Source organism: Buceros rhinoceros, unplaced genomic scaffold, assembly GCF_000710305.1.
Source record: "Buceros rhinoceros silvestris isolate BGI_N320 unplaced genomic scaffold, ASM71030v1 scaffold19495, whole genome shotgun sequence".
Classification (NCBI taxonomy): domain Eukaryota; kingdom Metazoa; phylum Chordata; class Aves; order Bucerotiformes; family Bucerotidae; genus Buceros; species Buceros rhinoceros.
In genome coordinates this window covers 15,960-40,362 of record NW_010412522.1, presented here as the reverse complement: position 1 = coordinate 40,362, position 24,403 = coordinate 15,960, and the positions used below count along the sequence as shown (strand labels likewise).

The 24,403-nt window shown below is 47.7% G+C and overlaps 1 protein-coding gene across 1 annotated transcript in view; it reads left to right on the top strand.

The window, feature by feature from the left end:
* Positions 1-20,458, top strand: part of GMPR (guanosine monophosphate reductase) — a 28,072-nt gene extending 7,614 nt beyond the window's left edge. The window contains exons 4-8 of the mRNA XM_010136443.1: positions 724-805; positions 2,224-2,330; positions 7,080-7,122; positions 13,281-13,440; positions 19,728-20,458. Coding sequence (XP_010134745.1) covers positions 724-805; positions 2,224-2,330; positions 7,080-7,122; positions 13,281-13,440; positions 19,728-19,908 — 573 coding nt within the window. The 3' untranslated portion in view covers positions 19,909-20,458. The remainder of the gene's footprint in view (positions 1-723; positions 806-2,223; positions 2,331-7,079; positions 7,123-13,280; positions 13,441-19,727) is intronic.
* The last annotated feature ends 3,945 nt before the right edge of the window (positions 20,459-24,403 follow it).

Genomic DNA, 24,403 nt, shown 5'->3' with positions numbered 1-24,403 from the left:
GTTTCAAGAGAAACTAAGAAATTATGCAGTAAGGATGGTGGGATTTGCCTCCTGCTCTGCCCCTATCAGTACTGCTACAAACACTTGCTAAGTCCTGGAGTATCATTATGCAAGAGGCTTTATGAACATCTCTAAACAGATTCTAAAGTCAAATCTCCACAAATGAACAGCCCATCTCACAACAAGCGCAAAACAGATCTGGAGAGTCTGGGGAGGTCCGTGCTGACCAGAAGCTAACCAACAGTATTCCAACATTATAACAAGAAGGGCATGAGGGAGGACCCGGGAAACTGCAGACCTGTTAGCCTAACCTCAGTAGCCAGAAAAATGATGGAGAAGATCATACTGGGTGCTATTGAAATCCGTGTGAAGAACAGTGCAATATTCGGGCATAGTCAGCATGGGTTCACAAAGGGAAGGTCCTGTTTAATTTTATATCCTTCTACGATAAGGTCACCGACCTAGTGGATGAAGGGGAGGTGGTGGATGTAGCTTTTCTGGATTTTAGTAAGGCTTTTGGGGTAAAGGTTCCATACATATACCTGTATGACTTGTTTAATCTCTGTGACATGCACAGTGAACAATATGGTGAACTATATTCTTCCTAACTCTGTTTAGTTCAGCTCATAAAAGCTGTAGATAAAACACTACATTATCATCATGACTCTTCACTGCAGTAGTCGTGAAGTCTCCCATATATGTGAAATTGTTCCTTCTGTCCAGGCAGGCAATGTGGTGACAGGAGAGATGGTGGAAGAACTTATTCTTTCTGGAGCAGATATTATTAAAGTGGGTATTGGACCAGGTAAGTTAAACGCCTCAACCCACTCGGGTCAATAAAGTAAAGGTGCCCTTGAGCATAGTGCATTTAAGAAACACATGTCCAGGCTGCCAGTGATACCTACTGCAAAGTCTTAAACATAACCTCCAAGTTAGTCAGGAGGAAATTCTGTATAAGTTTCCCTGGAGATCTTCCTGAACAGATCTGTACAAGTCGACTACCCAAATCCACAAGTAACCGATGTTCCTCACAGAAGATTGTATCTCGAGGCTCTTTTTCCAGATCATGGTCCATGCTGTGGAAAATGGCAGTGAGGTATCGTAAAGCATTGCACATACCAGCATATACCCTGTGGAGTTATTTTTAAACCAATTTTCTTCCTGCTTTGCAGAAATACTTCTCAGTGTTTTCACCTTGTCAGGTCTCTGAAGGATCTTTGCAAACTTTTAGTTTAGTGGTAGCTCCAGTATACCTGTATCTCCACTGGGTGGAGATTTCACGGCATTTGGTTTAGAATCTGATTTGAAATTCTTGTTATCATGCAGAACTTTATGGTCTGTAAGCTAACTTATAAGACCCAGGCTGGCAAAAAGCAGTCCTCATTTTGACTCTTTAAGGAGAAAAACAGAGAAGGTATTACAGAAGTTCTATAGCCATGTTACTGTGTTGAACTATAATTGAAGTGGGTTTTTTATATCTATCTATCTATCTTTATTTTTATATATACATATATTCAGGCACTGTGTGTATAAATAATACAGTTCAATAATCAGATATAATTAGTATATTTTCTTCAGTATTACACAATACAACTTTCTGATCTCACTTTTTAAATGCTGAGTGCTGATTTTCTTATATTACCAACTTTTGCTATCAGCTAAATACTTCTGCTTTAAGTACTAGGCAAAAGATGAGTTTCTCTCCCTTGTGGAAAATCGCCACCAAAAAAAAAAAAAAGAAAGAAAAGCACAGCACATTTTCCCTGAGAATTATTTTTAAAACCATATGTAGAAAAGAAATAGAAATATTTATTGAGAGAAATTTCCAGGTACTAAGTGCCACTGTGAGCCTCATGGGTTGTGACTCTGGACCTTTTGTCCCTCTTTGGTTCAGGCACCTTAGTCAGGTTTGCTTTCTTGTGATGCTGTAATTCCCTCACCGGGAAGCATTGCTGCTGAGACCTGGACTGGGAACTGTGGCGCTGGAAAAGACGGGGGGGATGTTAGTCACCTCCATTACAGCTCCCATGAAGTGGTGTGAGAGCATTTCAAAACTCAAGTTCCTGTGTCTACCTTTTATCCACAAGAGGACAACACTGGCAATAGAGACTTCTTGAGGGGAAAAAAATAATACAGATAGAAACACAAGAGAAGGAAAACAAGCTGTATCTTTTCTGTCAGCCTAATGGACTGTGTTTTCTTTCCTCTCACTCTCTTGTCTAGGTTCTGTGTGTACCACTCGGATTAAGACAGGGGTGGGCTATCCGCAGCTAAGTGCTGTTATTGAGTGTGCGGACTCAGCACATGGCTTGAAAGGACATATCATCTCAGTAAGTAAATATCACCAGCTCTCAGATTCCCACTGTGCCAGTCGGGGTGGAATAGGAGAATCAAACAGCCTGGTGCCCTGCGTGTTAAAGACTGTCCTTCTGTCATCTCCAGCTGACCCTGTGCTAGCTTCTAGGGTAGGCAGTGGAGATTTGGATGTAAATAAACCAATACCCCCTAATTTTTAAAAAGACTTGGGCACCTCCTGTCGCTGCTTTTGGAAAGCTGCTTCTTGCTCCCTAAACGGAGTAAGCTGTTACGTGAACAGAACAGGAAGCTCGATAGTGTTTTAACATTGAAGAAAAGAGTAATTTGTACGAGAGATTTCAAAAAAAATGAGTGGAATAAAAACATGGCTTTGCCCAGAGGGTGGGGTTGAGGGACAGGCAGGTGGTAGAGGGGAGTACAGGGTAAAACGATGTGCCCTAGTAGCTGGATTAATTCAGACGGTATCCTCACAGAGCTCTCTGTGCAGGGGCAGGAGTATTTCAGGTGCTGCTGCCAGGTGAAACCACTGGAGGGCCCTGAGTTGTTCAACCCAGTTATAACTAGTGAGGAAGGGGTTGTGTTGTGTTGTCAAGGGAGAAGGACAGGAGAACAAACTGACTGTGGGTGGGCAAAAGACTTGGCTGTATTTCTTGGAGCTATGGGTATAATGGAGCAGGAAAACAAGTGTGTGTTACAGTCGGCTCTCTCTTGCTCTTTGTTGTTAATGCATATGCATTCCCTCCTCTCCATGGCTTCTCTATGTGAATTTTGCAGAAAAAAGAAAAGCAGTCTGTGATTTTATGACTTGGGCAGTGTTACAAATGTTCATGTCTCTAGCAGACAGCAGAACATGTGTGTAATTGAGCATGAAAGACTGAGTCGTTACTAGGAAGGCTGGATAACCATAGGTGTCATCCTGGCAGTGGTGCTCAGAGACTCATCCTGGTTTTGCCATAATCATTTTCTGCTAGCAACGCTCAGAAGAACGTTATTATCCTGATTTTACAAGAAAACAGGGAGTGTGTATTTAGACTTGAAAAATGAGATGGTTCTGTACTATTCCTTTTCTCCTTCTCTGCTTTGAGTTCCTGATCTCAGTGAGCCCATACTTATCAACCTCGTAGCTGTTACAGGGGGGGTGTAGGAGGGCAATTTAATACTTCTCTGCTAGAACATCTGGGCCAAGAGAATTACCTGGGGTCTCTAACACCACTGCAACTCAACTCCATCACCCAAGCTAAGGAGACTAAAGCACGGTGAGAATATTATGCCTGAATTCTGCAGCATTCAGATAGGTATTGGTGTGTTTATTGGGGAAAGAAAAGGTTGGACTGTCTGGTCATTGCCAGAGCTCTGGCAAGAGTATCACAAAGACAAGTATCCTCCTGAGGAAGAAACACCGTGTCAGAGCAAGCCTGAGCGTGTAACTGGGTGTAGAGGCGACAAATATATGTCTCACTACTGTCCATATGTAGACTCAGGAAGGGGCACACCCTGCCTCAGCCAAAGGAGGCCTCTACAGAGTTGCCACAGCTATCGACATCAATTCGACAGGAGAAAATCCATCCAGCAGTTTTTTTGTTATGTTGATAGGGAAGTAGGATAGCAGGAACAATGTGAAAAGATTCAAAGCCTACCAACTGTCTGCACGTAGATTATAGCTGATGGTGTTATACGGGTTAGTCCCTCAGGGCACCTTCTTGCACCCACTTCTGTCTTGCCCAGTATCTTCATTGAACTGCCCCTCTTCCTTGTTACATGGGCTCAGGTTACATATGAAGGGAAAGAAGTCCCACTTCTGGGACTGAGCACAGCACAGGCACTGCGAGGAACACAGCACACATGAAGCCCATTCCGCCGTAGCTCTGCTAGGATGGCAGTGCAAACTGGGAATTTAGATGTTTGTATTGCTGAAGTCATCATGTATGATTTTTGGAGCCAATACATTCACAAGGAAGGTGACAAGTCATAGTCCATGTGAATGCCCGCTGTCTCCCTAGAGTTGCTTACATAGAGAGGGGGAAGGTGAAATTGCACCAGTTACTTTCCTCATGCTAAATTATCTTCAAGACTCAAAGCTCTCCTCAGAAATGAATCTTTCATGACTCGCTGAAAGAAGAGAGGAAACCCTGTCTAATCTACAGGCACTGTTTCTGTCCTGTGCTATTTGTCTGGGAGCCAATAGTCTCAGTTTGCATTCTCGCTAATCCATTGGCCTTGAGAAAATGCAGCCGTGAGTCACAGCAGAGAGGCTATTTAGCAAGAGAGCTCCTTCAGAAAGGCCCTGCTTGAGATAAAGTTTCTGTTTCTTGTAGGTCAGAGAACTTCTCTGCTGGACAGAGAGGCAGTCCATGTCTTCTAGTAAGCCAGCAATGTGGGGAATGGGAAGCAGCCTTGCCTGTGTCCTCTCTCTTTTGACGATCCTTTGATAGAGATCCTTATTACCCCTTCACCCTGCCCGTGTGATGGGCCACCATAGTTCAGTGGAAAGGATGACTAAGGGGTCCTTCACCCAGCTGCTGCCTTTCTGTCTCTTCCTCCGCACAGAAACATGCCCAGAAGTACGTAGTTCAGGGTAAAGCACCATATATATTGTTTCTGCTGCTGTATATGCCACATACTGTATCTACCTTCTGCATAATAAATAGCTATCTTTTTGCTGCCAGTTCTCCTGAATTCACAGGGGATTCGTACAGATACGTTTCCCCAGGGCTCCCAGGTAGAGGCTGAGCCTGCAACGAGCTCCGTGACCGAAGCCCAGCAGTTGTACGAGTCATTCTGAGTCCAGAGCCAGGCCCCTGCTGGGACGAGCTGAACGGCAAGGGAAAGCTTCCCAGACAATGCAGTGGCAGCACAGTCTTATTTTCAAAAAAACACCCATCTGATTTTTCACGTGGAATCACGATGAAGTGGTTTAATGCATATAGCTTTATTATATAGCATCTTCTGGCATAACTGCATAGTATGTCCCCTTTATTGTTTCCCTTTCTGTGAATGATTAAATTTACCCACTTCTGTGAAGTAAGCGGAGTCATCTACAGATAAAGAAGTGCTGTGAATCATCATCATTGGTTTCTTTTATCTTAAATGGTAACTCATGAGTTTTTGGGAAAGTCTCTTAATCTCCTCATTTTGTAATTTGGCGACACTCCAAGTGATATTTTTTTGAAGCCGGTGATTAATGATTACACACTAAGGCCCCTATCCCATGGTATTTCTGAAAGCATGGAGTTTTCATCTCTACTACTACTGGGGTTTGTTATAAAAGTCAGACACTGAGCCACCCGACAAGAATGGACTGAAACCCATCTACCAGAGAACATTCATTCATAGCCAGCCTGTCTCAGTCTGACAGGAGGAGTTGGGCAAATTCGTGACAGGACTCTTAGAAGATTATTAGTACCCTCTGTACCTCAGCTCTTCCTCCTCTGACATGTGCACACACACTCTCACCCTCCTCCAGGCTCTGACAGACTTGTCAGAGGGAAAGAATTGCACAACCAGAGCCCTTAACAGGAGCGAGGGATTCAGCTGTCAGCCCAGCACTCCTTTCTGGAGCTGCCAGCAAGAGTGTCTAGCTCCACGAAAGGCATAATGTGCTGGAGGTTATCAGCAAATGGAATAGAAGCCTTTGAAGTTGTATCAGGCGCTGTTTGCAGTGGGATGCCCTTTGAAAAGGCACTTGTGTTCGGATCCACCTGCTCGGTTTGCTTCTGAATCCTTTTCTGCATGCAGAGGGGTTCTAATGCATAGCCCTGCTGCCAGCTACCTGCGAAAGCCAGCTCTGAAAAGGCTGATGATGGGGGTGGCTGGCTGCGCTCTGCCGCAGGTGGTACACAGGCATGATGCTTCTGCTAACGGGGAGGTGAAACTCCGTGAAGTAACCATACAGTCCAGGGGGTAGCTTCAAAAGCAGGAAGGCTGTCGACAGTCCGCAGTGGACCTTGATCATCAAAGGAACGGGGAGCCCTCTTGGTACAATGACTTTGCAGAGTAGAAGGATCTTTCATCTGATGCTCAGACCTTTACAAAACCTAAAGAACCATAGCCCACGATAAGCTCTGCTGTGTGCCGTTCCTTTTTTACAGCCCTATCACACATACGTAACTTCCCTCCCCTCAACTGAAACCCCTCTCACCAGCCACTTCTTTGCTCTGCTCTGAAACTGAAACACACGCTAAAGATCTCAAAGGGCTGTTTCTTCACCAAACCCATAGCAATCAGTGAGGAGTATGATGAGGGATTAATTTTCGCTTACCGAAGATGAGATTACTGAATTTGCTAGAGATTATCAGATCAAAATCCAGCATAGCTGATGGTGTATTTCCTCACCCCTGCCACTGTGACCTTTTAATTTAGTGAAAACTGCTGAGAAAGCTATTCTAAATGTCCCTGGAGGTTTAAGGTAGAGGTTTGTGGTACCACTGCATCATGCAGCAGTTGGTTAAAATGGCAGGGAGCGATTCAGATCACCAGAGGAGGTTTTGTTTCTGAGTGTCTGGGGTTTAGGAAATTGCAGTCAGGAGTTTGCGCTGGAATTATCAGGAGGCTGTAGAGCAGAGTAAATGAGCCTAAAGAAGGAAAATGATAGAAAGGGTCATAAGGATTCCCCAAAAGCTCAGCCACTGTGATGAGTACAAGTGCACAGCTCTTGACAGGCTCTTCTGAGCAGGGGCCGTTCTGCTGCAGGTCACAGAGTGCCGGTGCTTCAAGGGTCCCTGAGTGAGTTCCCTGCCACTCACTGTCCTCTTTTCTTCATGCAGGACGGAGGATGCAGCTGCCCAGGAGATGTCGCCAAAGCTTTTGGTAAGGACAGTGCGTGGTGCCGCCTGTTACACCCCGCGTTGCTCCAGCACAGCAGGAGACAGTCTTACCCCGAGTGCACTGTCCTCTTTTCTTCATGCAGGACGGAGGATGCAGCTGCCCAGGAGATGTCGCCAAAGCTTTTGGTAAGGACAGTGCGTGGTGCCGCCTGTTACACCCCGCGTTGCTCCAGCACAGCAGGAGACAGTGTTACCTCGAGTGTGTAATCAGCAGCAGGTTACATTTGTCCCAGTGAAATTAATACACCAGACATGAATTTGGTCTTTGGATCAGATGGTGCAAATTCTGCAGCGCAAAACATATGGTGGTTGAAGTCCTATTTAGAAACTCTCTGCCAGGTGTACGTGGGACACAGCCACTGGGATAGTCACACAAAGAAGACTCATAAGGGCCTTGAATGGATGAAGAGATGGTGGAATGTGTGTTGGCCAGAAGAACAAAACAAGAAGGCAGGCCAGATCCCTGGAGATGTTCTTGGGATCAGCTGTCCACTTGAAGAGATAAGCTTTTATTTATGCTGTATCCCCTAGAGCTGAGCAGATGTCTAGAACATCTCGGTTAATAATTAACAGATTTTGCCATTAGCTTCAGCGAGTTGCACCAGCTTTTGCTGATAGAACAGAGAATTTAATCTGCGAGTATTTTCTGTTGGGCATGAAAGTTACATCAGTGCGGGGCGAGTCAAGGTCAGGATTGCCGCCATAACCTTGTTGCAGCAGCCCGTGTGATCCAGGCACTAAATGCCTCCTGAGCTGACAGGATATTTAAAGACAGACCTCCCCCCCGAAAAGCCAGACCCTCTGGTAATGTCACAGTAGAGTAATACCCAGAGCGCAGTGGGACAGCACAGTCTCCCATTGGGATTTCCGGGTGGTACGATACGAGAGCTCAGACATTGTGATACAGCATGTCTGCTTGGCAGGAAGCTCTGCAAGTGTGGAAAGCAGGGGCAGGCCTACCCTCGGATTACAGCCTGGCCAAGGAAAACGCTGGGCCTCCTGGAAAGTCGAAACCAAAATCTGTCTTCTGAGTTTGCAGCTCCTGTTCTTAGCCAGGTCAGATGACAAAGACAATTGTAAGCATGGCCATGCAGCAATTGCTACCAGCAAGGAATCTGCTCAGTCACAGGATTTCACAGCACCCTCGTGTCACCCAGCGGGTGATGTGACATAGGACATTGATTCTTCCAGTTGAGTGATTCTGACATAGTCGAACAGCAGCATCCACCCTCTTTGACAACGAGACTGTGTTAAAAAACCACCCGACCTCTCCTCAGCCCAGCCCATTCTGACTTCATGCTGCCTGCAGTGAGGTCTTTGTTCTGCCTGACTTTTTGGGGCTCTGCAGTGTGCCCAGTTCTTGCTGGTGTTGTCGTTGGGAGCTTGTAAACTGGGATTGCGACCTCACTGCATTCCCAGCTGCCTGCACAGAAACCCAGCCCCGTCCAGAAGTTAGAACAACAGGATGCAACTTCAAAGTGTTTAAAATGTTTTCCTTTGTGATGTTTATAGCAAGTCTGAAGGGTCCTTGTCCTCTCTTTGGGCTAACTGAACAGAAGCTCGTCTGAAACCTGTGAAAGGGCAGATTCTGGCCTTGCTGCTTGTCAGGAGGTACCAAGATTCACAGTATTTGAAAGCTACCGCAGGTTGTCCCTGGGAAACCTCAGAAAGCTGAGGTTATACAGGCAGCAGTTCTGCTCTGATGGGAGGCCAGAGAGATCCAGGGCTGGACCTGACAGAGACTACCCTGAGGCAATAAACCGACCGTACCGGCTGCGTATAGCTGAGGTAGACGCACTGGGGGCATCTGACTAGCTGAAGCCAGGTGTGCATTTGTCAAAGGTGTGTGACAAAATAGCTTCTAGGTAATGTTATTACTGTCAGTGTTTACTGAATGCTGTTGAGGCGGTTGGCTGCGTGAGCCACGTAGAAGATAGCCTCCATGCCCAGCCTTTACAAGCCAAAGCCTTGATGCTGATTTGTCTAGCACAGACCTCTGTGCTTGCTGAGAGGCTCTTGGGCGGGGAGGAGTTACGAAAATATATTGGATAGCAGAAACTGGGTGCCGAAACATATGGATGTACAGTTTCACGTGGGGGTAGAGGCCTGGACCAAGCACAGACTGCAAAGAGAGCTTGTGGTTAAAGGGATTACACCGTCTCTTTTTGGTGGGTCATTATAAAGTCTTCATGAAAGAGATGTCAAGGTGTTCATTACAAAGCGGTGACAAAGCAGTCATTTGCATCACAAAAAGAGTGGGGAGTCCCAGATGTGAAGACTAACATTGAAAAGTAGCTGAAGATGTGACTGGAGGAGGCAAGTTTGTAGGAATAGGAGGAGTAGAGTGGATTGAGTGGCAGAGTGGAAGAACCATGGAGATGCTGAGAAGCTTTACAAGAGGAAGGTGACACCACTGACTCGTGTCAGCTGTCAGGCTGGGCATTTTGACAGAGGGGAAACAAGGTAGAAGCCTGTTTGAAAAAGCAAGGAACAGAGAAGCACTGCCGTTGGAGGACAGAAGTGCCAGGCATGACAGATACTTCAGGAGAGACTGGTGGAATTCTGGAACTGCTGAATGGGAACCTTGCAAGGATTTGGAAAACCGAAGATGTCACTGCCATCTGGATATTGGAGATGATAATGGAAAAGGTGTAGGTTGATCAGGAAGAGAAGTGTTTTGCCTCAGGAATGAAAGCAAGCATGAAAGATCGTCGTGTTGAGCTCTCAGATGGTCCATGTAATGGCACCCTTGGAAAGGCTGATAACATGAACACATTTCTCAGAATGCCCCAGGGAGTCACTACTGTCTCCTTATTTAAAGATGAGAAGTCAGAGCACAGAAACATGAAGTTCAATTGCCTGAGGTCACATATATTTTTGTGACACAGCCAGGAACAGAATGTGCCTTTTGAATCCTATGCCAGCATCTTTAACACAATACTGCTGTTCCTCACAGCAGTGGTGAGAAGAGATACAGGAACAGGGAAGGAAAAGTAAGGAAAAATCACGTGGAAAAGTCAACTGGGGACACATACTGGTTCCGAAATATACCTGACAGATCCCACTGGCTTTTTTCCCTGTTTGTAGTAGCTCTGTGTGTGTGCACCTACTGCTGCAAAGGCTCAGCTGGAGCACAGGTTGATGCCAGGGCAAACTTACGCTGCATCGGCCTGGAGGGCAGCCCAGGCTACAAACGCAGGGTGACTAGGGTGACTCCAGCTGAAATTGTGCAGAGCTGATCTGGCTATCAGTAACTTACCAGGCATACAAAAGACATATGAGGGACTCCATCCAGATCCAGCAGAACTGTGAGTGCTGCGAGACTGGGCTGGCGTCCACGCACGTGTTCTCTAATGGCTTCAAAGAGAAGGTGCTGTGAAAGACCAGTGAGCAAAATCGGCCCAGATGAGAGTGTAGGCCTCCAGGGTGAAGTCCTCCCCAGCATCAGTGCATCGAAATGGTGGTGTGTAGAAACAGGAAGAGTCTAGCAAACTGTGGGCGAGCTGCTGGGATGCTTGCATGCAACACAGCCCATCACATCCTGTGTTATCTAGGGGGTTGTTGCCAGCTGTTCCCAGTCCCCCCACAAGTTAAAACAGTGGCACTGTGGCTCTCTATCTGTACTTGAAAATGAAAGATGGCAGCTGGGTGCTGCAAATGTCACTAGTGCTTCTGGTCATACAGAAAACCATGCAAGACCATGCTAAAAACTACAGCCTCCTGGTTGGATGTTAACTGGTACAAAAGCAGTGGAACAGAATTGAAAGGTTCCGACATCTTTGCAACACCAGTGCAGGTTGGAAAGTTCTGGAGGGCGTTGGAAAAAAGGATGTTTAATATGGGCTTGTCATTCCTGGAGCTGCAGGGCAGTATGTGTGTGTCTTTCCAGTGTTAGACATGCTGTGTCTGCTGTAACGTGGCTCCTCTCTTCTGGAAGAGCTTGGTAAGCTACGGTGTAGTTTGCAAAGGTTACTCAAGTTGGATGAGTTTCAAACATGCTTGATTTCCTCCCAAAATACGCAGTCAAAAGAAAAATAATATATAGAGACTGAAGTGCACAGGAACCAAAATTCTGTGATTCTGAGGTGTAGATTTCATGTGACTGTTTTGCATTAATAATTTGGAGGCTGTGAGACCCACGACCAGAGACAGTACTAGAACTGGGGATCAGGGGTGAGTATTATCAGGGCAGAGAGTCCAGAGTGTCCTTTGTCAGGCCTTCTGACTTTTTTAAACGCCCTCTTTGAAACCTTGACCCCAAATCCATCACTTCCTTCCTCATTCTTCCACCCATGAAGCAGAACTAGATTTCCCAGGGTACTTACTTTTTTGCAACAGCGGAGCAAGATTGTGCCAGGTAACAACAGGAGCTCCCCAGCAGTAATTGAGAATGTCTTAAAGCATGAGTGTTCCCTTCGGTTTTGGCAGGTTAATAGTAGTATCAGATGTGAGTCAAACTGAGGCTTTAAAATTCAGCCATCTGAAACAAGAGAGCTCAGGAAGAATCTGCCAGGTAGCTGGCATGATAGGACACCTGAGTGGGTCCCTGGCTATAAATACTGCTTGTGATGTGCTCAGCGGTTTTGCACAAGCCTCATTTTTAATATCCCCTTACCACAGACATACTGTTCCTTTCCAACAAGAACCAGGCAAAGGGAGGTGAGGTCAGCAGAGCAGCCGGGTGCTCTGCTCCCAGGCGCTGCTGCTAGATCTGCTCCGTGGCAAAGGGCTGGAGGGAGGGAACTGGCCTGTATAAATCAGTGCACACTCTGCAGTTGTCATGTATTCCAAGATCAAAATACTCCCAAACTCAGGTTTATCTGCAGAGCTTTTCAACAGATGGCAGGAGCTGAGCAGATTTGATGATGATTTCACTTGCTCTTCAGATTTCGAGGTGCAGTGCTGTTGTTTGGACAGCGACGGGGATCAGAACAAATCCTAATGCCAGACTTACCTAGCCTGGGATCTGCCCAGGGTTTGGACACGCTTGTAACGGGGTGGGGTTAGTTCAGGTTCATCTGCTTTCTATGAAGTGAGGTTTATAGCCCTGTTCTTTTGCCAGTTCTGGGAAGAAGCTGGGCTGAGGAGAGGCGTGTTCTGACACATACGCATCGGAGCAGCAGAGAGTCTGAACAGGAAAATGCTTTGTTTCGAGGATGGGTCACCACAGGCTCATAAAAGAGTAAAAGCCCAACTTTTCCAAGCAAGACTAGATATGCCAAAATAGCACAGGAGGAGCTGCTGGTGGAATAGTTCCAGCCCAGCTGGAAATACTGGAAATCACAGTAGAAAATCAAGAGTGATTCCAAAAACCTTCTTCCTGATCTTAACTCCCAGCAGAACTGATGTCATGATTTGCAAAGCCAGGGGAGATGGACAGACTGAACAGACATGACTGAATATTTGGTGGTGTTACTCAGTATCTGGAACATATTTAGGAGTTGTAGCTATGGGTTAGACCTCCTTTGTGGTGCATGCTGAGAACCACTGAACGCAGGGGTGGTGGCCCTTGGCCCAGAGTTTTTAAACAGCAGGAACCAAATGCAGACCCATCCAGATCCTTTTGACAAGGGACCACCCAGACCTACACTGAACACATACAACTGATGGACTTGAAAAATCCATCATTTCATTAAAAAATCTGCTTGTTTTGTGTCAGTACATGACATTCCTGAGTATGCCTTTCTTCAGGGTACTCAGAGTTTGTAGCCCAGAAGGGTCTTGAGGTAGGAGCTGTCCTCTTCTCTGTAGAGCATTGAGCTCAACAGGTCCCAGCTCTGTGATTAGGGCTTCTGAATAAGTCTGCAACTTCCATTGCAGTCACAGTAGTAATGAATAAGAATCTGTGCTCAGATTCTTGATGAAGTAAAGGGTTAAAACTGAATTTGAAAATAAAGTGTAGGGTGGAGTAGGATAATCTGTATCTTTGTCATCACAACAGAAAAGGATTCTTTCCATATAAGAAAGCCCAGAGAAATACTTCAGTAAAGCATTTCTTCAGTTTGCTGCATCTATTACAGGAGGGGACTGTCTGTACCAAACTCTCCAGGGCTGGCTATTGTTTTGGAGGCCACCGTGTTCTTGGCCTTTCACCCTCTTCTCCCTTCCCTGCTTCCTTACGTGTTGCTTTGCTGATCACAGGAGCCGGTGCGGATTTTGTCATGCTTGGAGGAATGTTTGCAGGCCATGACCAGTGCGCTGGAGAGATTATGGAGAGGAATGGCAAGAAGGTGAAACTATTCTATGGAATGAGCTCTGAAACAGCCATGAAGAAGCATGCAGGAGGTGTTGCTGAATACAGGTATGCATTCCACACAGGAGCAGTGAGGCAGCCCTCCAGCAGCCTCCAGAGTGGAATTGTGCTCAAGGCTTCTGTTGGAAACAGCCCCCTGCCTCTATTCCTGTTTAGGAAGCTGTTACCTACACTGACAGCAGCAGACCTGAGAAAGAGATGACAGGGAGAAGGAGCTGGGGGTGACTAGGTGAGAGCAACCCTGTTCACTCGATTGCAGCCAGTGCAGTGTCCTGTCACTGCCATGGTCTGCGATGTCATTAGGCACTCTTCTGACTTAGGGGTCTCTTGGGATCTGTATGAATCAAATGCTGGAACAAGGCTGCAGTTTCTGGCCCTCTGCCCATCCAGGCTGGGTGTCCTGTTGGTGATGGGTTCCCAGCTGGCCCACATGCTCCCTTCTCTCGGCAAAAAGTGGGTGCCTGGCGAAATGGCAAAGCTCAGCTGGGGTTGCCTCAGTACAGAGTTGAGTTACAGCTGCCATACTAATGAGAGAGGGCCCAGGATCTCCAAAGCACTCTCAGTCACAGGTGGTGGCTCCAGGACTTGTTAGGCAATCTTCTTTGGCAGCAAAATCCCGCTGTACAGATTAATTTCCCTGCAGGGACATCTTCAACTAGAGCAGGTTGCTCAGAGTCCCAAGGTCCAACCTGACCTGGAGTGGTTCCAGGGATGGGGCTTCTCCCACCTCGCTGGGCAACCTGGGCCACCGTCTCACCATCCTTGTTGTAAAATATTTCTTTCTTCTCTCTAGTCTGAATCTCCCTCTTTCAGTTTAAACCCATCACCCCTTGTCCTGTCCCAACAGCCCCTGCTAAAAAGTCCCTCCTCATCTTTCTTATAGTGCTCTTTAAGTACTGAGAGGCTGCGCCAAAGTTTCACTGGAGCCTTCTCCAGGCTTAACAACCCCAACTCTCTCAGCGTGTCCTCACAGCAGAGGGGAGGTGCTCCATCCCTCTGATATTTTTGTGGCCATTCCCAACAGGTCCAGGTCTCTGCTGTGCTGGAGACCCCTGAGCTGGACCCGGCACTGCAGGTGAGGTCTCACCAGAGTGGAGCAGAGGGGCGGAATCATCTCCCTTGACCTGCTGGCCACGCTTCTCTTGATGCAGCCCAGGATGTATACGGGATTAACCTCATACAGGGTTGCATTTGTACCAGTGAATCTATCCCTGTATCTGCAGGGTATCTGGCTACGCTGAGGACAGCCGGTGGAGTGCTTAGGGGAGCAACCCATGTGAGTGGCTTTCCACCAGGCAGACCTGCAAGGAAGGCTTTTTTGGCACTGCAGGTTCAGTGGCCTTTTGCTGTCAAGCACAACTGTTTATTTGCAGAAGAGCGAGTTGCATGAGGAAATGATGCACAAAGGATGTGCTGCTGCCTCCGAGTTTTGATTCACTCTGGGTTCATATGCTCATTTCCAGAAGCAGTGTCCAGTTCTGGGGCTTTTTTTTTTTTTTTTAGTCCCCCAGTGAATCTGCTTGTCATCAAAGCCTCTGAACAAATGGTCTGAGAGGACAGCACTAGTAATTATATCACAGTTTAAACATGGCAGCTGCTAATTACACAGCGATGCTGTCAACCTTTTATCTGAACCTACTGTCCTTTGCTACCCTGGGCTTGTGTCAGCTGGAGCGTGCAAAAGGCCTGATGCTGGCCAGCATGTAGTTCATGGCAGCTCCCTGAGAGATCACAGAGCAGCCCAAGCTTAGTCTCTTAAGGCCTGGCTGCCTCGGAGCTGGTGAAAATTGAAGGGAAAGTGGAATACAACTTCCTGTACTGATGGGCCAAAGCAGTAAGCATTCTGCTCCACCTAGTTAGTTGTGTGTGAGATCTGGCAATGAATTTTATCTCCATCAGGAGAATTAATTGACACTGGTCCCCCTTAAAAACAGGATGAAGTGCGAGCATTATGTCTTGTAGGAGTGAAGGGTGCACAGAAAGTTGCTGTGTTTGGATCAGTCTAGATAGACCCTTTCAATGCCTTATGGGCGATACTACATAAATTCTGCTCGATCCATTGCTGTATTTTGATTGGCATCCTGATTTGAGAGTCTCCTGGGGATCGAGTTCTGACACCTCAGCAACCTGACATTTTTAGTCCTTGTTGAGATACTGCCTTTTCGTGCCTCTAATAGGTAACCTAGAAGGACTCCCCCAGTCTACTGCTGGCTTCAACAGCTCCAGTCATGAAATCTGTCAGCCTTGGCTGTTAACTGTGAAGCAGCCGATTCTCACCTTGTTCACGTTGCAGCCACGATACAGAGGTGGCTACTCATACCAGCCTTTGTCTTGGTCTTGCTTGGCCTGTCCCAGCATGAGAGTCACTGTGGTGTAAGAAATAGCAGCTGCTAATTATCCAGCCCTGTCACTGTGCTGGGCATTGAGGGGACGACTGGAAACAGGGCAAGGCTTGGCTTTGAATTACTCCTACAGAAAAAGTTGCAGGAAGTTTAGTCACTTACTAGTTCAGCTTATGGCAAACTTGAACCAAAAGGGTTCCCACCGTGTTTTAGTCAAGCAGTGGGGAGCTCAGTGTGCTCGGGGCCCTGCAGAATCAGGGGGAATCACCCATCACTTAACTTCATCGTCTCAAAATTACTCATTTTGGCTGGAGAACCTGAGCCTGCAGCAAACCGTTAGATTAAAATTGACAGATAAAGTGAGATGGCCGTAGCAGGGAATAAAGTCATGAGAGTAGTTGGTTTTGAAATGAATACGTCAAGTTGATCCCATTTAATTTTGTATGAAATGTGTGTACCCAGTTTCATTACTTTTATGTCACTTTAATATTGGTTTATTTTTACATTTTTACTGCCTTCAACAAGGAACACGGATGAGAGCTGGAATTTCTGAAAGGCAATTACTAAGTTTCTTTTATGGGAGAAATGAAATAAGGCAGGCAGAAACAGAGACCGCACGCAGTCCTGTTCAGTTAGAGCCAATTTGCTTTTGTTATTTCTTCTGAGATTTCACAGGTTTCGTGTGAACGCCACAGTTCTACTGTGGTCACTCAGCAATCCACAGCTGCTGCTAAGCTGCATTTTGGCACTTTATACTAACTGTAGGGTGGAATTTGGGCCACAGAGACAGAATGGCACCAGCAGCTGGCTGCTACTTACTGTCTCCTTCTCTATTCCAAGCGATAGCCTGGCAGACCTGCCCTCCATCCATTTCTGACATGCCCCACTCGTCAGGTTGCTTCATGCCAGGGCAGCCTGACCCCTTTATCCTGACCCAAGTTTTGCTGGGCTGACACAGCACCACCACGTGTGCTTCACTCCATCCACCCTGCCAGGATTCCCACTCATCGTGCCAGGCTTGAGCTGGGCAGCAGTTACAGGGCGCACCGCAGATTGGACCTTGCGTGAAAAGTCTAAAGCAAGTAGTTCTCCTTCTCTGTTGACCGTTCAGTGTCTGGTGAGAGACACGGCGTCTCTGCTGAGAGCAGCTGGTGAGCCTGCCCCAGTTGCTGGGAGTCCCAATGGCCCTGGCTTCACCTTTCTTTTCTGAGGGAGGGTTCGTTTTGGGTCATAACTCCGGGAGAGATGTCAGAGCTGCAACTCCCTCAGCAGTTCCCGCTGACTCGCTTACGCAGCTCTCGGCCAAATGGGCCAGCTTTTGTGACACCCCTCTAGTCCATGCACGGTCTGCGCACAGGCTTGTTCCTGGCAAAACAGTCCCCACTGGGGGATTTTTTTTACTTAGTTTCAGTTATTGCCAACTAACACAAACTTCTGATCGCTGCTGGGTAATTAAACAAGCACATGAGTAAACACCTTTCCCCTCCCTGTACCAGACGCCCCTTGAACCAGATGCCTCTCTTCGTGCCACCATGTTTCAGCTGCCCTTACTTCCACCACAGGTCACATGGAGTCTGTCCAAGCTCCTTCAGTGAGGAAAGGGGAGGCACAGGATGTTGTAGTCATGTGCATAATGGTTTTGGTCTGCCACTCCTCCTCCTTCCTGTGCCTGCTCCCTCATGCGTGTCCACAGGCCACAGTCCCTTTGTGGCTGTCCCTGCTCCGGCATGGGTCACACCCAGGGACTATGGTCCCTTTGGAGTGCACACCTTTGGCAGGGAGCATCTCCTTTCAAGAGTGCATCTCCAGCTGCTGGTCTCCTCAGACGCCTTTCCCAGGAGCTGCTGCTGTAGTTTAAGTGCACTTGAACAGGGGTGCCATGAGCTCTCCTGACTGGCTGAAGTTTTGGTGGCTCACACCATTTTCAGAGCCAAGTGGAACCATGTCTGTGACTGGCACAAAGCAGATCATGGCCGCCTTCAAGACAGGTCACACCTACAGCCCTTGTTACCCAGATGCCACCATAGATGCCCAGCGCAGCACCCATGTATGTAAGAACCTGGGCACACGTGCAGGTACTAATGGTGCTTGGGCATAAATTATTTGGGCATGCATGAACTAATTGGATGCTTATGCAAACACTAATTGGGTATTCATGCATTAATTAATTGGGCACTCGTGTTAGTCTGTTAATCTTAATGGTCCCCTTTCAGGGTTAACATCATCATAATCTGAATACCTGTCTCAAATTTTAGGATTTGTCCCTTCCAAACAACCAGCCAAGAACATAACAGCAGTTCAGGTTATTCACTGTGGTTTAGCATGAATGTGTATGAAGTGTTACACGTGAAAATTAACGCCACTGGTGAAGGTACCAGTAGGGTCATGAGTTCAGTAGCTGTAGGGCTTCAAAATGGGGAGGGGGTGAAGAGCATTCACATGCAGCAGTGTGGGCATTTCCTCATCTAGGGGGAAATACTTCTTTCCAAGTATGCTTCTCCCCATGTGGTATCTATAATAGGTTACTCTTTGATCAGCAGGACATCCCACCAGCTTATCAGCTCATCCTGGAGGAGCAGTAGCAACTGTCTAGCAGCTTTTTGGGGCTGTGATATTAGGTGTTCACCACTTCTTTTTGTAGGGTGGTTTTTTCGTTTGTTTGCTTCCAAAGCCAAAAGTGGCATCCCACAAGGTGCAGCTTCCTAACACCACTATAACCATTGCAGGGGCATCTCCCAGGGCAGTGGCAGACACTCCTGGGAGGCCAAGCTGAACCACCCACTTTTAAAAGCCCGTGAGCTCCAGCAGCACAGGGCCCCGTGCAGGCTGCTGAAGGCAGCAGTACCTGCATCTTCCATCGGCCACTCATTACAGTGTTTACTGAAGAGCTTCAAGAAAGAGTCAGTTACTCATCAGCTCTGCAGAGATTAATCATGGTTCCTCCTTCATGTGGCGTATTAACACTGCACCTGTGTGGTCTCCTCGGGGCTTTGACCTCCCATTTAAACTACCAGAATGACAGCTCACCAGGCTTACGCTGAAGTACCTCTATGCTGTTGTGGTTGTTCATGATTTGCAAGTGGAGCCGTCACACAGGCCTGTCTGTCCTTTCTTGCTCCGTCCCTTAGAGAATCGTTTAAGGGAGAAGTAAATAAAGCCACAGTTACAACAATGACAGATCCCAGCTGCGATTTCTGCCTCCATTTCATAGGGGAGCAGAGAGCAACCCCCCGTCCCCTCTGCGTTCCTCACAGCCTCCCTTCCCAAGGCCTGCCTCTCCAGAGGAGCGAGCGTGCCGTGCAGAACAAGCTGGCTCTAAAGCCCAGCGAGATCAGCTGGTGACTGGGGAACTGCTGCAGGGGGAATTGCTGAGCACAAGGCTGGAGAAAGCTGAAGCGGAAGGAGTGACAGTTACTTGCCTGGATTCTTCATCATGTAACTCTTCAGACGTGCTCTTGGGACCAGTGCAGCCTGTGCTGGCTTGTGCCCATACTTGACAGTACTCACAGCAGTGCTGTTTTTCCTGGCTCTGAGCTGTGCTAGCTCACCTTTTAGCTTCAGGGGACAGCACTGCAGCGGGTTTCCAGAACAGCTTTCCCACTCCATCTCTGAGAGACCAGGCTGAGAACCGGCCCCAACATTGCCGTAAGCTGCCTGAGCTTGGCCCTTCCTTATACTCTAAGGGTTGCAGCTCTCAAGGTCAGATTTACCTTTCAATAAACCTGGAAGCTTCACTTGCTTGTAGGCAGGTGGTGGAGGGGAGGAAAGGGCAGATCTGTAACTAACACATGTTGGGGATCGGCGCATCTACAAGATTTGTCTGCATTATTGGTGGCATCTGGCGTTGAGGTATTTCAGTGCTTGAGAGCACCAAGCTGGGGGATGATTGTGGTGTGCAGCATGCAGAGTATTAAGAAGTTCCACATTGCTCCAGCAAACAGAGTTTTTTGCAGCTAGTCATAATGATAATGCAGTAACCAATCTCTTTTCCAGGGCTTCAGAGGGCAGAACCGTGGAGGTACCGTACAGAGGGGACGTGGAACTCACCATCCTGGACATCCTCGGGGGGCTGCGCTCCACCTGCACCTACGTGGGAGCTGCCAAACTCAAGGAACTGAGCAGGAGAACGACGTTTATCCGGGTCACCCAGCAGCACAGTCAAGTCTTCTCTTAGCCCAGGTCTGGGGGTCTGGAGAGAGAGGGGTGGGGGAGAGGAGCAGGAAGGGCTGTTGTTTGGTTTTGCTTTCTCCTCCGTGTTGTGTTTGTTAGTGGCAAACTCTCTTCTCTCTCAGAACAGCAGTGTCACAGCCATTGGAGGGGCTGTGGCTGGGGGTGGGAGGGGAAGGTCATGCTGTTAACATAGTGCCATTGGTTCAAAATGCAGTAGCCTCATCTTTTATCGTTGTGCCTATTTCATTTTTTAAGCAACGTTTCTTCACCTGTTTTTTTCTTTTTTTCTCCCTCTGATAAATATCTGCTGAAACCTCAATTAATGAGGAATTGGCTTGCGCAGACGTGGCGGTTACGCCTGCACACATTCACACGTTCTCTTTTTTAAGCCTGACCTGTCAGCTACCACCACTCCTGGCTGCGCATCCTGTAGAAATCACAGCCTGGGAGAGAAAAAGGTGCAAGGAATTGCGTGGCGAAATCAAAATCAAATTCTCTTCATCTTTGTTCTGGCAGAAGAACGGAGGTCTGTGGCAGCCCGCAGAATGTCAGAGAAAACATCGCAGCGATTGCCTGCTTTTTCATGCATGCAGTTACTGAATTTTACCAGAGTTCCTGCTTTTACCTGCTCTCTGTGGACGGATTTTTAAGGCACTGAAACTCAGCAACAGTAACCCCAGCAAGGGGGTGGGTCTCTGCAGCCCTCCCTGTTCCTCTCCCTGTTCATATCCATTTGGCAAAGACGTACAAACGTGCCATGTGCGTGGCCAGGAGAAGGAGGCTAGAGGGAGCAAAGTAACTTTTGGTTATTTGGTACCAATCCTTCATGGTCCTTGACACACACCATGAAAAGCAAAGATCTTTCGGCAGAGTAGCCTGATGGCAAGACACTGGAGTTAAAGTGTTTGCTCTAAAGGCAGTAATGATGAATGTTTAAGACTCCGGGTAACACTTTAATGAAGTGTAATGGCCTGCTAATTAATTGATAAATCACAGCGAAATTTCTTTGGAAATACACATTGCATCCACACGAATACCACAGGAGCTCGTTATGATAAATGATGTAAAAGTAAGCACCAATGAATTAATAATGCTTGGCCGCTTACTTTAAAGTGCTGCTGAGCTCACAATACAGCTGCTGGTACTTCAGTACTTCAAAGTCGTACCTTCTCCTGCTGTAGATGGCTGTGGAAAGAGGCAGCCTTCCTCCGAAAAGCAAGAGAGCGAGCTGTGGGAAGAGGAACAGCGAAGGGGACCTCTAGAATTAAACTTGTAAGCTGGACCGTGCGAGGATTGGTACCACTGACCATGCTGAGGAGCAACCCAGGCCACAAGCTGATTTTGAAAGAGCAGAGGGTTATCTTCGAACTAGCCTGGTACTGTGAACATCTTCCACTTAACGTGCAGGACATCCCTTCCGCTGCTGTGGAGGTGAGTAAGGGCCTCCGCACTCGTGCCTTCGTACGTGGGAAGTGCAGCAGCTGCTGGTCTCACACCTACTCTCACTCGTGCTTTTCTACTTTTTTTAGCTACATTTCTAAATGGAATTTAAGAGAGACATATACATATAAAAAGAGATATATATTTATAAACATTTTAAGAAAATGACCATAGGCAGGCTGAGCAGAGCAGCTCCATGACATGCCTTCTTTTCCAAAGGGCAGGTGCTGGTGTGGGTGGGGGGGGGGGGTGGTGTGTGGCGGGGAGTGGGTGCCCAGACCTGCTTTCCTTCCCCTCCTGCACAGACCTCTGACTGACCAGTGATTAATGGGAAAGGATGGGGACAGGCTAATCTTTGTCTCCCAGATTCTCCAGGCTGTAACTGACATCATTGGTGCTAAGAATAGTTACTGATGAAGCTGTGACTTAGGCTGTTTTGTGAACAGCAGCTCTCACTGTTGTTTCAACAAGCAGTAGGTTGTCTTTCTATTCCATTTTCTCCTCCTCCCAGAGTGAGCAGGAGAGAGAAACTGAGGCAGAGCTGGTGGCATGGCTGCATGTCACCCGAAGTTTATGCAGGTTTTGTTCAGGGCTGACCCTCAACGATGTCAGTGCTCACCTTTCACACTGTGCATGTCCAGCTCTCAGACAGGCAGCTCAAGGGGAAAAAGATAAGCTCAAGACCTCCTTTAACACCCAGTCCTGTGCTCTAGGAGTTGCCCCGTTCTTCACTTCACCCCAGGTCCTGTGCACTGCTTGAGCCTGCTGCCACTCTCACAAAGAACTGGGGCAGTGGAGGGCACACTGTGCCCAGCAGGGTGGTCCCAGCAGAGACCACAACCACTGACAAACACCATGTGCCATTTGTGCATCTACCTCACCTGCACGTGGGTTCTCTGTTACTTGGTGTCCTTCTGTGGGACGTATCGGTCATACGTGCTCAGTGCTAGGTGACTGTGTTCTTTACCCCTGCCACCCCAACCCCCTCCCGTCTAGAGGAACAGTGCACATGGTAAGCTGTGCTGTAGGCCGAGTTCACGTCTGCTTCCCCCCAGTCAGGCCACTGTCAGGCACCCAAGAGCAACGCTGAGGCTCTGCCCACTGGCTCTGCAGTGATTTAGTCTAACGTGCCAAAGACCAGCGAGCAGGGATGTCGAGAAGGGCAACTGCGCGCTGGCTGCGGGGCGTGCACGTGCAGACCTCCTCACAGGCATGAGGCCAGCCTGTTGGAGCGCGGGCCTTCAGCCAGCATCCTGCCAGGTGCAAAACAGCCACCCAGGTCTCCTCTCGCCCCCTCTGCTCATTGGCACAGCTGGCTCACCCCCATCAGCCATGGGGCAGGGGCTTGGCTGTGCTCCTCTGTGCAGTTTTCTTCTCACCTTAGGGCATGGGGTGGGGGTTGAAAGTGGGATGGGGCCACCCTGAAAATAGGAAGAGTTGTAAGTGGGGCAGGAGGAGCCTCTGCTTACTTCTGGAGGAGTTCTGTCATGTGTCTTCCTTTCAGCTAGTCAGTAGCAGGGCGAGAAAGGATGGAGGTGAGCCAGAAAGAGCAGCAATTAGCCCAGCCCAGGGGGCTGGTGTTCTCCAGCTGTGGACACGATCAGAGTTCAAAGCCTTTTCTGACCCAAGCACTCCCTAGTAGATACCAGCTGAGCTCCACCTCTGTCCATCTGTCTGTCACCGCCTCCCACCCCTCCACCCGCAGATGCTGCTTTTTAGTTGCCAGTATCAGTTTTATACCTGGAGTTCTTTGTTGGAGTTCTTTGTTTGTTTGTGAGGGCTTTTGCAACCAGTGCCAGGTTTGACTTTGCTTGCGTAGAAGAGAGAAGAGTAAGTGGAGGCCCAAGAACAGCAGTTTGCAGCAGCCGGGATGGGAGCTGCCCGGGGGCAGAGGGGCCAAAGCAGCACATTGCAGTGAGATGCTGGCATGGCTCCACACTCCTGAACGCGGCATGGACCAACCCCCTGCAGCCTCTGCTTCGCTTGCGGTCATTCGGGTGCTGAAGGGAGCCCTCCCCAGCATTTACTTGACGCAGTGTTTCCCGGTGAAAGTTTTTATACGTAAATAAATAATTCAGCATCCCAAACACCTTGGTGTTGCCTGCGAAGCGCTTCTGTGTAATTGGCCAAGAAGAGCTGATGAGCGTTAAAACGTCTTCCTGCCCCCTTGCCCCGCCGAGATGACAAGGACAAGCACTGCCACCCCTCACCTGCCGCCTCCGTCGTGCACAGCTCTGTCTCCAAAAAAGCATTCAAAAGGTATAAACGGAAAGTTTTTTGTTATCAATAAAGAGCTTCATGCTGATGGTGTGGAGAGGGTTTTACAGCCATGGATTGGTACGTGCGCGGTTCTGCGTCGTCGCAAATAAAAGCAAACGCTCTCCAGTGCGTTGCCGGCGGGGAGGGTGTAAATCACGTTGGGCAAATTACTTCCCTAAGAACGTTCGCTCCCGTTCAGTCGTAAAGACAAAGCACGCATCTGCAATTGGCACTGTTATTTTATTAGTACGAGTATACTGAAACAATAAACTTGTACTGGTATACAGACAATTTCTTTAAAACAATTTTGTTCAAATTTTGAATCAAACATTGTTTTATTATAATAATGAAATAATTTCTACCTAGAAAACCTGCAAGCACCATCAAAGAAAGGGACCATAAAATTCAATAAACAGACGCGAGTGTATCCTACAAATAGACACACCACCATTAGAAAATAGAATATGAATTCTTCCATTTTTTTTTTTAATATTTGTTTTAAAAAAGCTAGTGCAAGTACAATATTTTACACTGGAATTACAGAGAGTATGCACGCATATGGAAAAAAGTTCTCCTGTCACAATAAAAGCTCTTAACTATGTCTGTATGCACTTAAAATCTTCTCCTCTTTTCAATAAGGTGCAAAACGTTATTCCCTCCCTATTTCTCCTTTGTACTGGCCATGTCAGCTCAATTTCTCCCCACACGAAGCTGCGATATCCCTTTTGCTGGGCCTACACCAGGAACTACACTGGAAGTGTGATTTGCAACAACCCTCTTTAGTTAAACCAGACGACTTA